The sequence below is a fragment of the Amyelois transitella genome, chromosome 8, assembly GCF_032362555.1.
Source record: "Amyelois transitella isolate CPQ chromosome 8, ilAmyTran1.1, whole genome shotgun sequence".
Classification (NCBI taxonomy): domain Eukaryota; kingdom Metazoa; phylum Arthropoda; class Insecta; order Lepidoptera; family Pyralidae; genus Amyelois; species Amyelois transitella.
In genome coordinates this window covers 2,330,634-2,342,932 of record NC_083511.1, presented here as the reverse complement: position 1 = coordinate 2,342,932, position 12,299 = coordinate 2,330,634, and the positions used below count along the sequence as shown (strand labels likewise).

Sequence of the window (12,299 nt, the reverse complement as noted above, 5' to 3'; positions counted from 1 at the left end):
ACATTGGATTGGTAATTCCCTTAATCACCTTTTACGACATCCATGGGAAAGAGATGGAGTAGTCAAGTGTTGGAACACTTATTCTCGTGAATATAAAATAAAATATGTACATCCAATTTCCAACATAAGCTGTTACTAGGTACTTTGATCGCATATGATTCCAGTAGTATTAAGATTTTTGAAGAATCAATTTTCTAAGACTTTTTAATCCACTTATGGAAGCATAAACTGAACGTCTAGAATATTGATATAAGCTCCGTATTGCCAGCTAAACACAATTTAATTTCCGCAAGTCTATCAAATACGATGAAATGTCTTAGTTTTGACATTTAATGTATTATGTAAGTAATTAACTTCAAGTCTTAAGGCAATCAATTATTGCCTTTGTTATTCCGAAGAAACATACATATATACATATAATCACGTCTACATCCTTTGCGGGGTAGACAGAGCCAACAGTCTTGACAATACTGATAGGCCACATTCAGCTGTTTGGCTTTATGATAGAGTTGAGATCCAAATAGTGTTATTCCGAAGGCGTCAGTATTAGCCACAGATTATATATTAATTAGATACCTCGTGTCTGTAGATCATTTATAGCGCGAAATGTCACGCTTCGCTCGATTGGTTCAGTTTTATGAACACATACATAACTACTAATAAGGCGACTAAGGGATAGACTAATAAACTTGGGATGTTTATTTTAGACAATGGGCTAACAATCTATCACTATTTGAATTTTAATTCCGTCATTAAGGCATTCAAATTCGATCAATAGTCAAACATGAATTCCTTATAGCTTACAAAATAGAAGTCTCATATTTTTGTGACATACATGTGCTAAATATAACCATTACATTTCCGTTTCCTGCCTCACATACTAAAACCGCCTTTTTTATTTTTAAAACGATACTCGTACTTATTACAATCTCAAGTTGTTGACATCTTGACACCTTACACATTTGTAAAATGTGAGGTGGGAAATAAAAAAAACGAGTGCAGCCTGAGGGACTGTGATAAAGGTCACAGGTCATGACATACGCGATTATTACATTCCTAAGGCGACGGAACAATATATCATTCCGCTACAGAAATTGGCTAAGTTAAGTTTTTCTTACCTATCTACATATTATTTGTTTTTCCTTTGTTTGTATGTAATATCTTCATTACACAGAAATTTACACAGTAACAAGAAAGTAATAGGTACATAGTTATAAAAGAAACAAATCACTTGCAATGGCGGACTTATTCCATGAAGGAATCTCTTCCAGTCAGCCGGCAAACAATAAAGGAAATAGATAATTCCTTTTTTTTGTTATTGACAATTTGAACGTCTGATAATATGTCTTATGGTAATGTCTAATGTAGTTTAATGCAAACTCACAGTATGTATACATATTTTGAACTTTGATTGTTATTTCAGTCTTGAAAATTTTCATTCCTGAAAAGTCCTTTAATTTTTTGACGTGACGTCATATTTGTCAGCAAGTCATTGCGGTTTACCACCGTTAACTTGTAAACTGTGTTAAAAATACTACTACTACGAGTAAATTAAGACCACATGCCATTTTAGGCTGTTTTGCTTAATGATAGTGACAGGTTGGTAGCCTGTCGCCTAAAAGAAGAATCCCATGTTTATATGCATATCCTTTAGTCGCCTTTTACGATATCCATGAGAAAGTGATGGATTGGTCTTTTTCTATTGGTTCCTGGAACCAAACGGTTTTCTTCTAATTATCTTATAATTGATTTAGTCAATACTTAGTTCTTTCATGAGAAACAGCAGTTACCATTTGCTGACATGAATATGTCTCGCAACTTATTAAAAAAATAAAAAACACGCCCATTCAAATATGAAATTTCTCATAAACGTATTAAAACACAGTTCACAAAAAGGTAAACTTAGCCAATTATACAACTGCGAAAGAGCACACTTTTATGACACCGACTTCGTATGAAATCTATTCAAAGTCGGCTTTAAGAAATAAATCCAGAATAAGGTATAATTTTACTTTCATTTCGTGTGGAATTATATAACTGCATATCAAGCTACTTATATTTTAAAGAAGTTACATACACATATAACTCAAATAAATATGTAATTAATCTTGAACAGTTAATTCTTTATAACTCTTTATAAACCTGCCTGCCTCTCCGGGCAAGAGTCGTGATTTTTATGTGATAAAATTACATACTTTCCGTTGTTAGAAACTACGCATTGTATTTTCTCTTCAACTGATTAATAAACATGGTCACCGATTAGTTTATTCTTGGAAATAAACAAATATTTTCTCAATAGAGTAAAAACATTCAAAAAAGAACAAAGGGACAGATACACATAATATAGGTAACACGCAATTTGAAAAAAGAAAATACAAAAATTTCGCGCCATATTTTTTTTATTTTAGTCTATTTTATTTTCTATTCAGCCAGTATTAGCCCTACTGTTTAATACTGGCGTTAATTGAAAGTCACTGTATTTTTTTAATATTTTATTATTTAGTAAGGTTCTTTAAGTTTTTTTTCGTAATACTTATAATTGAAAACTTGCTTACGTAGTACGTAGGTAACCTGTAAGAAAATTATTTAAGACACCCCGATAGAGAAATACCTTCATACTTTATACGTTGATGTTGCTACGAATAAAATATGAATTTAATTAAATATATTAAGTACTTATGTAGTTATCTCAAGCAGTGAAATCTGTTTACATATGATCTTTAGGTATATATGCTTAAGTAAGTGATTATTTCAAGTCAGAATTGAAACACTGCTTTTTCTATGATAACTTTTCTATATATTCCATGGTATATTTGAACCAATTATGAACCAATATAAATTGGGTTTCCCAGGAAACTTGCGGAGATTATAAGGAATTCGCTTCTTGTTAAACACTGACATGCCCAATTCAGGATCGCAGGCAAAACGTGTAACCTAGGCTCCTATTCAGAGGCGAAAACGTACCCATCACTGACTTAGTCAGATCAGAATTACGGATGCATTTGTCATGGCAATATTTCCCGTCGTTTCTACGAAGCTTAGCCAAGCCAATTGTACCAGAATGCTAGTATTTCAATAGCGTCTATTTCAGCTAAATTGCTCGCACCGACGACGTATAAATAACAAGTTCCCTGGAATGCCTGTTTGCATACATATTGGATCGCAGACATGTCGCAGGTGGCACCTTAGAATTAACAATTTGATTATAGGGCGTGTAATACTGACGTTGGTTTAATTTCGGTATTGTTAGCAGTTGCTACATCCTTCCAATAAGACGATCATTCTATTATGTAAACACACATCATGTATTTAACACTTTGGGTAAAAAAGGGGGTTTCTTTTGACTCTAGAGCGACTTCGCGGTCTTCGCCCAACGCTAGTCTGTCGTACTACGCAGCGATTAAATTTAAATAAATATAAATATTTATGGGACAAATTACACAGATTGAGTTAGCCTCGAAGTAAGTCTGAGACTTGTGTTACGAGACACTAACTCAACGATACTATATTTTTATAATAAATACTTATACAGGGTGACTTTTAATTCAACTGCATAAATTTAACTGTTAAGTGTACTCATCTAAAGAATATTTATAAACGTTAAAAGAAAATTATCGGTTCATACTTCAGAAAGTACGAAAAAATAAAATAGCATAATCCACGATCATACATACGTCATATCACCCCGCGACAAATACCAAAAGCGACGCGTAAGATTCAGAGGTCAACGACACAATTCATTCAGCTGAGTGATCTCGTCAACTCTGTACTTTACTTGATCTTGTTACTAGAAAAATAATTTATTTTTCAGACATTTATTTACATGTTTAGTTTTAATTTCTTTTTGTAGTATTGGTCTGTATTAAAGCGTGTGAAGTAGTTTTTTTGAGGGTTTTTTAAATGTGAAAATGATGACGTTTAATTTAAATAAAAATAGGCTTAAACGGCTCAGAAGCATGGGTATATTCTATGTTTAAAAGGATGCAGTTGTTTTAAATGTCACCCTGTATAGATAAACATCCAAGACCCAGGCCAATCAGAATAAGTTCTTTTCTCATCATGCCCTGACCGGGATTCGAACCCCGGGACCCCCGGTGTCACAAACAAGCGCACTACCGCTGCACCACAGAGGCCGTCGTCTTCTGATAGGAGTTGGCTGATGCCGCGTGCGACTGCTACTCCTCGCCTATACTTCCCTGTTGCCAGTTAAAAAAAAAGAATTTGCAAGGCAAGAGTGAATAAGCACTATTTGAGCTTGTGTGCACCATCTTAGGCTTCATTTTGCTTACCACCAGACAGAGTGAGGTTAAAAGCACTCAAATCTATTATATTCTGGGAACCTCACGGTATTCTATCAACTCACTGTCACTTATTCCGGTTTCACCCTCTCTTCGGAAAGCCCTGGGCATCTCTAAGATATAAAACGAAATACACACCAGAAAAGTCATGTAAGTAAATACCATTTATGTTATAAAAATATATAAGGATCTCGACCATTAATCAAGAGCTAATTTATCTATATTATATGCGGGCCTCCATATTTTGTTGTAGCCGCTGTCCCAGTTATATAAATCCCCACGGATAGACGTGTAAATTATTGAGACGCGTGTGTTGGAATGTTTGACGCATATTTTTTGATGACACCTAGATGGAGATCTAAGTGTAGGTAGGTATAACTAGATCAGATAATCTCCGTGATCCGAACAGCGTAACATTAAGTTGGATCATGGTTGAGTTTCTTTGTACATACATACATTATCATCACGTCTCTATCCCACGCGGGGAACAAAGACTTCTTGAAAAGACTGAAAGTCCACGTTCAGCTTTTTTTTTCGTTCAAAATATATCGTTTTCTCATTACTTACATAAGAACGTATCCCTGTATCTTATTACCTATTCCTCAGTCTTGCCTATACCACTTACAACGAATGGATTCGCAGTATCCAGTCGAGCGGACGAGGCCAAATGGAACAAAATAGAAATAGAGGGACCATTCGGAAATTCGGGGGCCGGAAACGTTTAGCCGAACGGAGGACGCTGGTTCAATGATTTGTAAACGTACTGTGCTATAAATCCATAAGAATACATACACATAATCAGATCTACAATCTGTCTACCCCGACAGAGTATGCTTCGTTTGCCAACTTTAGCTGTATTACATTGATATTTTTAGGTTATATATATATATAGAATTATAGATATAAATCATTTTCCGTCATGACATGACCTGGCTTTTAGTACGGCTTTGACCATGGATCCTGGATTAGGCGAGTCAGGTTCTCACAAGAAGCGACTCCATCTGACCTCTGCAACCTTTGCAGGGGAACCCAATACCTATTGGCCTGATCATAGTTATCCATCCATTTGCCTGAATGGGCAAGTTTCCTCACGATGCTTTCTCTCACCGTTAGAGTATCAGTTAATATTCAAACGCCGACGTTCACAATTTAATTTGTAAAAAACAAAAGATCCCATGGATCACAATGCGCACCTCAGGCTCTTATCCTGAGAAGTAATTTTTGTTTAATATCAGTTACCGTGAGTTCATCAGCCTGGAGGAAGAAGAAAGTAAACAATAATTACCCAAATCTTTTATTTTATTATACTTTACATACATTAACGATCAAATGGCCGTAGAAACTTTGTCATAAAAACAATATCCGAGTTCCTATTATAAAGTTTCATAATAAGTACCATAAATAAAATTAATGAGCCGTAGAGAGCCCCGCATTCGGAAAGTAAATGGGAAACTGTGACGTTATTTTTTTTAGAAGAGACATTTCGAGTTTGAAATATTGTATTCAATTGCCATGAATTTTAATAAAAAAAATATGCTATTCGTTTTTTTAATTTTCATTCTCATCTTTATTTGAGTACACTCGCGGTACCTACCGCCCACGTAAGTAATTTCCCTACCCGCGAGAATTTAGGGAGAATTCTTCTCAGTGTATCACACCTCTATCTAAATGATTTTCTAGATTCAGCGTTTTGGGCTACTTGGTTAGTCAATAAGTTAGTCAATGTCCTCTTTTATAAATTAAGAAGATTGCAACTAAACAATATTATTGCCTGTCGAATCTTTAAAAAAACTGAATGGTAACACAACATATACGGATGGTGCTACATTATAAGAAAGAAAATGTTGCCAGTTTTGTAATATTATATTAAGTACTAGCTGTGCCTGCGACTTCGTCCGCGTGGAATAGTTATTTTGGGCATCATTAAAGCCCTCAAGCATGAATAATTTTCCCCATTTTATCACATATTCCATTATATCTTTGCTCCTTATAGTTGCAGCGTGATGTTATATAGCCTAAGGCCGCCCATAACTGCCGCAGTGACATTACCTCCCTTGTTTAGGGTTAATTTAACTTACAATAGATTATGTGGTTATCCTATAGTACAGATAAATCGGAAGGGGTAGGCATAGACATCATATATATACATCCTTCCAATTGCAACAAACTACATACTCATTTGGCTTCATCCACATTCATCATTTACTCCATGCAACCTTTTCAGTTTAGGGTTTGTATGTATCAATAATATTTTTATATTTAAATTTATTTATTAACATTACGCTTATTAGTAAACATCTTGGAATCAGTTTCGTATCTATTCCCATATTTTTTTAAAATGTTAATTAACGCAATCTACAAAAATAAAAAAATACAAATGGCGTAACATACTTGCATCAGCTTTTAGGCATGACTCTGGTCAGCCATTACTGCGAAATATGTGCATTTGTGCCAACATACAGATGCACATTCATGATGCACTCAATGAACGTAATTGATACAAATGGAACTATGCAGTGGTCGCGACACGTGTATAACCAGGGTGTTATATTAACAGTAGCTATACACTATAGAGTCTAGACTTTATATTTTACTATCCTTTACTAACAGATTCGCCCGCGCGAATTTAGCGCCATCTACAAAAGAATACAGGTTTTACGCAAACCCCACGAGAACTATAGTTTTTACCGGGATAAAGGTTAACCTATGTCCTTTTTTGAATTATATGTATGTACGTGATTCGAAAATATTAATTCAGTAGATAACCCGTGAATAGGTAACAAACAAATAAACTTACTTTCGCAATTATTATATTAGGAGGCTATATTTATATTATATGCTAGTCTGCAAAAGAAGATAGTGAACCGAAAAACATCGTATGCTTGGGTACGGAGTAGCTATACACTGTAGTCTACTACCTCCTAGCGTTGGGCCTGGTTACATTGTCACTTCTCTGGAGAGAAGTCGGATGTGAATTTTTTGCCATAGTCTTGGCTTGAGTTAATCCGGTTTTAACGCGAAATGACTCCCGACGGACCCCCGCAATGTTTACAGGGGAAACTTATCCGTTTTGGAACATGGTTATGGAACATTTCCCATTTCCCATAAATCCTCGGATAATCTACATCTATATGCGACGTGGTTCCTGGCACCAATCCAAATAATAATTGGACCACTCCACCTATTTCTCTTGGATGTCGTAAAGAGCGATTAAGGGATAGGGTTATAAACTTGGGATTCTTTTTTTATGCGCTGGGCTAACAACCTGACACTATTTAAATCTCAATTCTTTCCTCAAGCCAAACAGCTGAACGTGGCCTATCAGTCTTTTTAAGACTGTTGGCTCTACCCCGTGACGTGAATATATGTATGAATGTATATTATGACATTAATTTGGATTTCGTTATTTAAATTTAGTAAATTCAAAAGCACGTTACAATTTTAGTCATCAATACCTGTTCGTCAAAGCTTGGTCTCTGTACTATATCTACATTACACTCGGGTGCTATGCGAACATGATACACTTTGAGCTGCACTCTATAATAACAGAATACCCTCTTTGACATCCATAAAATTTGTCCTTATCAGAATAAAAGTACGTACATTGTTTATGTCTTCACTGATATATTAATTCGCGGTCATATTTTCGATGAAAATTATATCAAACGTACCTATTAGCGTAATACTCAACTGTAAATGAAAAGTTATGTAAGTATTTATTTGTTTTTTTTTAGACAGAACCAAAAGGAATGTCCTTGCTTAGGTTATACTTGTAATATAAAGTTAATCAAACTTATGTTGTTTCATTTTATTTTTTAATACACAATGAAAGACTGCCTATTGTAATAAATTAAAATTAACATCAATATTGTTGGTGCCGTATGGTTCCCGGCACCAATAAAGAAAATAACTAAGTCAACTCTATCTAGTTCCTATGGATGTCACAATACCAAGTTTTTAAGTCTATCTCTTAGTCAACTCCATAGGAACGAAATGGAGTAGTCCTATTCTTTTTTTTTTATTGTGTCGGGACCCACACGGCTCCGTTAAATATAATATAATTTATCATCAATGTGCCGTGTGGTTCCCGGCACCAATACAAAAAAGAATAGGACCACTCCATTTCTTTCCCATGGATGTCGTAAAAGGTGACTAAGGGATAGGCTTACAAACTTGGTATTCTTTTTTAGGCGATGGGCTAGCAACCTGTCACTATTTGAATCTCAATTCTATCATTAAGCCAAATAGCTGAACGTGGCCATTCAGTCTTTTCAAGACTGTTGGCTCTGTCCACCCCGCAAGGGACATAGACGTGACCATATGTATGTATGTATAAGTAATTACTCTATCAAAAAAGATATTTTTATACCACCTTCTAAGTATCTATAAAATAGGACAGTAACAAGGGAACAGGTATGATGGATGCGTGTGGCGAAGCCGCTCGCTGAATTGAGATAAATGGCTCTTAACCCACACCTTACTTTTACAGGGTACTATAATAAGACTCGTTCATACTGTATATAAATGTTTACGTCAAATTTACAGGACAAATCATACTGATGAACCTAGTTCCGCAGTAACTTTGGGACTTGTATTGTGGATACTAATTCAACTATATCATATGTATGTTTTATGACATACCTACACATTATCACGTTCGTACCTTAACGGGGTAAACAGAGCCAACTGTCTCGAAAAGACTGAAAGGCCGTTCAGCTGGACAGCTCAATGCTGGAATTGAGATTCAGACAGTCACACGTTGCTATTCTACCGCCTAAAATAGTAATCCCAAGTTTATAAGCCTTTCTCTAGTTATGCTATAATTAATATTTAAAAATATAAATATCTAAGATCCGGGAAAATACCTATACGTATCAACCAGGTGGTAGCTACCATGAAACAACCTTCTTACTTATGAAATACAATATGAAAATCTGAGTTTAATGTACGCACTTTAAAAATAAAAGAAATACTAAAATGGTTCATAATAATGGCTTCCTTGTCACATAGTACACACCCAAAATAAGAGCCTACATAATCCAGTACTCAGGTCAACAATGATGGCTCTCTAAGGTACTTTCAGAAAATTTCACATTGGGCAAATTAGGCAGTAAGAAATTGGTATTTTATGATATGTTATCATCATTTCGTCAGTGGTTTCGCCTGGGCGGATGAAATTCCTGCGTCCAGTTAGATTAATTTAATTTATTCATAATTTAATTACACAATATAAAATGTACAAAAGGTGTACTAAATCAACTTACAGCGGCTGCAGTCAGTTCTTATTACTTGTGATGACATCAAATTCAGATGCAAAGATCTCCTGATATGAGACTCCTGTTTAAATACTGTTCTTTTTATTAACTTGCGATTTTATGTACGGCAAAATTGTCTTAAACACTAATTATTATTTATTAGTTCAATTCCTTTTTACGATCTAAGGTTGTAACGGTCGAGTCAACTCACCTACTGCACTCGACCAGAGTAAACTCTGTGTTTAACTGACCGTAACATTAATTGTTATATTATTCAGCTTCTTCCTCACTCAGTAGAACTTGACGTAACTAAGTAATAGGATTGTTTATGAAACAAACTCCTTACTTATGAAATACAATATGAACATCATGAAATAAAGATTTTGTGTACAACAATTTAATGACGCCATTTTCCCAAAAAAAGTTCTTTATTTTATGAATTTTGTTTATCATGTTATTGTTAACATGTTAATCGTACCGTATAATATTATTTTATGTTCCTGTAAGCTATACTGCTATCAGGCTTTAACCTTATTCGTTCAGTTGATTTAAAAAAGAGTGAAAAACATACTTACTATTATATTACAATCATTATTATTTATTCTATTAAATTTAGTATAATGAATGAACAAAACATATAATTGTATTCATTTGATGAGACTTATCTATATTTGGTTAAATTTCATTCAACCTTTTTATTTATATAGACGAATGGTCAATGTCCATTGCCAGACTGATAAATAAGTACCTACTAATGAACCAGTTTTAAATTTTGTAATACCAAGATAATATAAGTTAAAATATATGACATTTTCAGCTCAATTTGACCATAATTACAATCCTATGGAAGTACTAAAGACGTATTTCTTATTGTTGTTTTAAATATAAGTAAGCCATTTTAAAGATGAGAGTTAAATAAAAAATATTGTGGAGCTTTCAGTTAAACTTAATATACATTTATTAAAAAAAACAGCGATTTTATAAATTGTATACTTAGAAGTAATAACTATAGGAGAATAAGACCAAGTAGGTGTTCACACCATAAATTCATAGAACCGGTGGAATAAGATTTTAGTGCGTTAATTTTATATACAGAGATAGCAAGTAAAAAGAACCTACCCTTCCGAGAAAGTGGCATTATTTTTTGTATGCTTTTTCTTAAAAGACAATGGTCTTACCTGGTTCTTCCGAACTCCTGTGATGAGCTTGTCATAGCCCACAACCGTATAAAACCTCCTTCCACTAACTTCCTTAATAACCCGGCCACCCAAATGTAGCATGTTAAAAAAAACTAATTAAAAAAAAGAACTAAGAACTAAAAGAAGTGTAACTACAAATAAAAAAAAACTGTTTAAAAAAAGAACTTGTTTCACATAACGCGAGTACAGACGGCCAGTACTTATGTTATCTAACACTCAAATGAGGACTTATCATCAGTTGTAATAATAACGATTGTTGTTCGTATTCGAGGTAAATAAATATTAGTAAATTTTATGTAACAACTAATTATGTCATCTTGTTCTTATTTTAATTGGCGTTATGAGAATTTTGTGTCAGCAGTCAGAGCCTTTTTAAAAAAAGGTAAAAGAGATCTATTCAATGCCATAAACATTAATGACTTATTTGATGATAAGATATTTTAGTGTTACTGGTAAAAAAAATAAAAATAACATAACATAACAAATAATCACGTGTATTTACCCTGCGGGGTAGACAGAGCCAACTGTCATCAAAAGACTGCAGGTCACGTTCAGCTGTTTGGCTTAATGATAGAATTGAGATTCAAATAAATAATAAGTAAGTAAATGCTTTATTATTCAGTACATTACAAATAAAAACAGAACAGTACAAAGGCGGGCATATCCCTAAGTGGGATCTCTTCCAGCCAACCTGACAATAAGAGAATCATATACAAAATTGATTATAATAATTATTAAAAAATAATAATAAAAAAATAATTCTTGTACTTTATTCACAGTACTGATAGCCATCTAGAAGGCACCTTCTAACAATCTTTAAATTAATCAATTTAACTAGTTACCTTAGTTGTAGTATGTATTTACTTGGGAAGGTAAACCAGTAGGTACATTTGATTAGTTGCATAGCGTCGTCACAGATGCTAATATACATACATGCAACCTGTTTGTTGCATCTGTTTAACGTATAAATAAACAAACCATGTTTGCTATACATTTGCATGTGATTTTAATTATCATGGCCCTTTTGAAACTAACGTTATTCAAGTTAAGGTCTTAACTTAAAATACCAAAGACTTGACAGATCACGCAATCATATCGCGTTTTAATCCCTTACAGGGTAGACGGAGCCAATAGATATAACTAGTATAATGTAACTAATTAATAATATATACCGTATATTAAATGCCGTGTGTTTTCCGGTACCAAATAAAAAAAGTAGGACCACTCCATCTATTTCCCTAAAAAGAGACGACTAAGGGAATAAGCCCTTTCACTCAATTAGTAGGAACTCTTTGGGAAGGACGTAACCGCAACAAATACTACAATGATGATATTTTTCTTATAATAAAATTTAACATGAAATATGACGTCTGTCAACCCGCTAATCACATTATCACAAATTTTAATGAGTACCCGTGACCTTAGTTTTTTATCACAAAATAAATAGTCTACTCGCTTCCCATTATAGTCTTCCTGACGGCATATGTTTTTTTAAATTACGTACCGTGTAGTTCCCGGCACATAAGAAAAGAACCGCTTCATATCTT

The 12,299-nt window shown here is 34.0% G+C and overlaps 1 protein-coding gene across 2 annotated transcripts in view; it reads right to left on the bottom strand.

The window, feature by feature from the left end:
* LOC106137374 (delta-1-pyrroline-5-carboxylate synthase) overlaps positions 1-12,299 on the bottom strand; it is a 30,873-nt gene that overhangs the window by 15,519 nt on the left and 3,055 nt on the right. Inside the window, exon 1 of one of the 2 annotated variants that reach the window (XM_013338192.2) lies at positions 10,732-10,975. The exons of the other annotated variant lie outside the window; for it this stretch is intronic. Within the exon in view, the coding sequence (XP_013193646.2) occupies positions 10,732-10,833 (102 nt within the window). The 5' untranslated portion in view covers positions 10,834-10,975. Of the gene's footprint in view, positions 1-10,731; positions 10,976-12,299 lie in introns of those variants that run through there. 2 annotated transcript variants of the gene reach the window in all.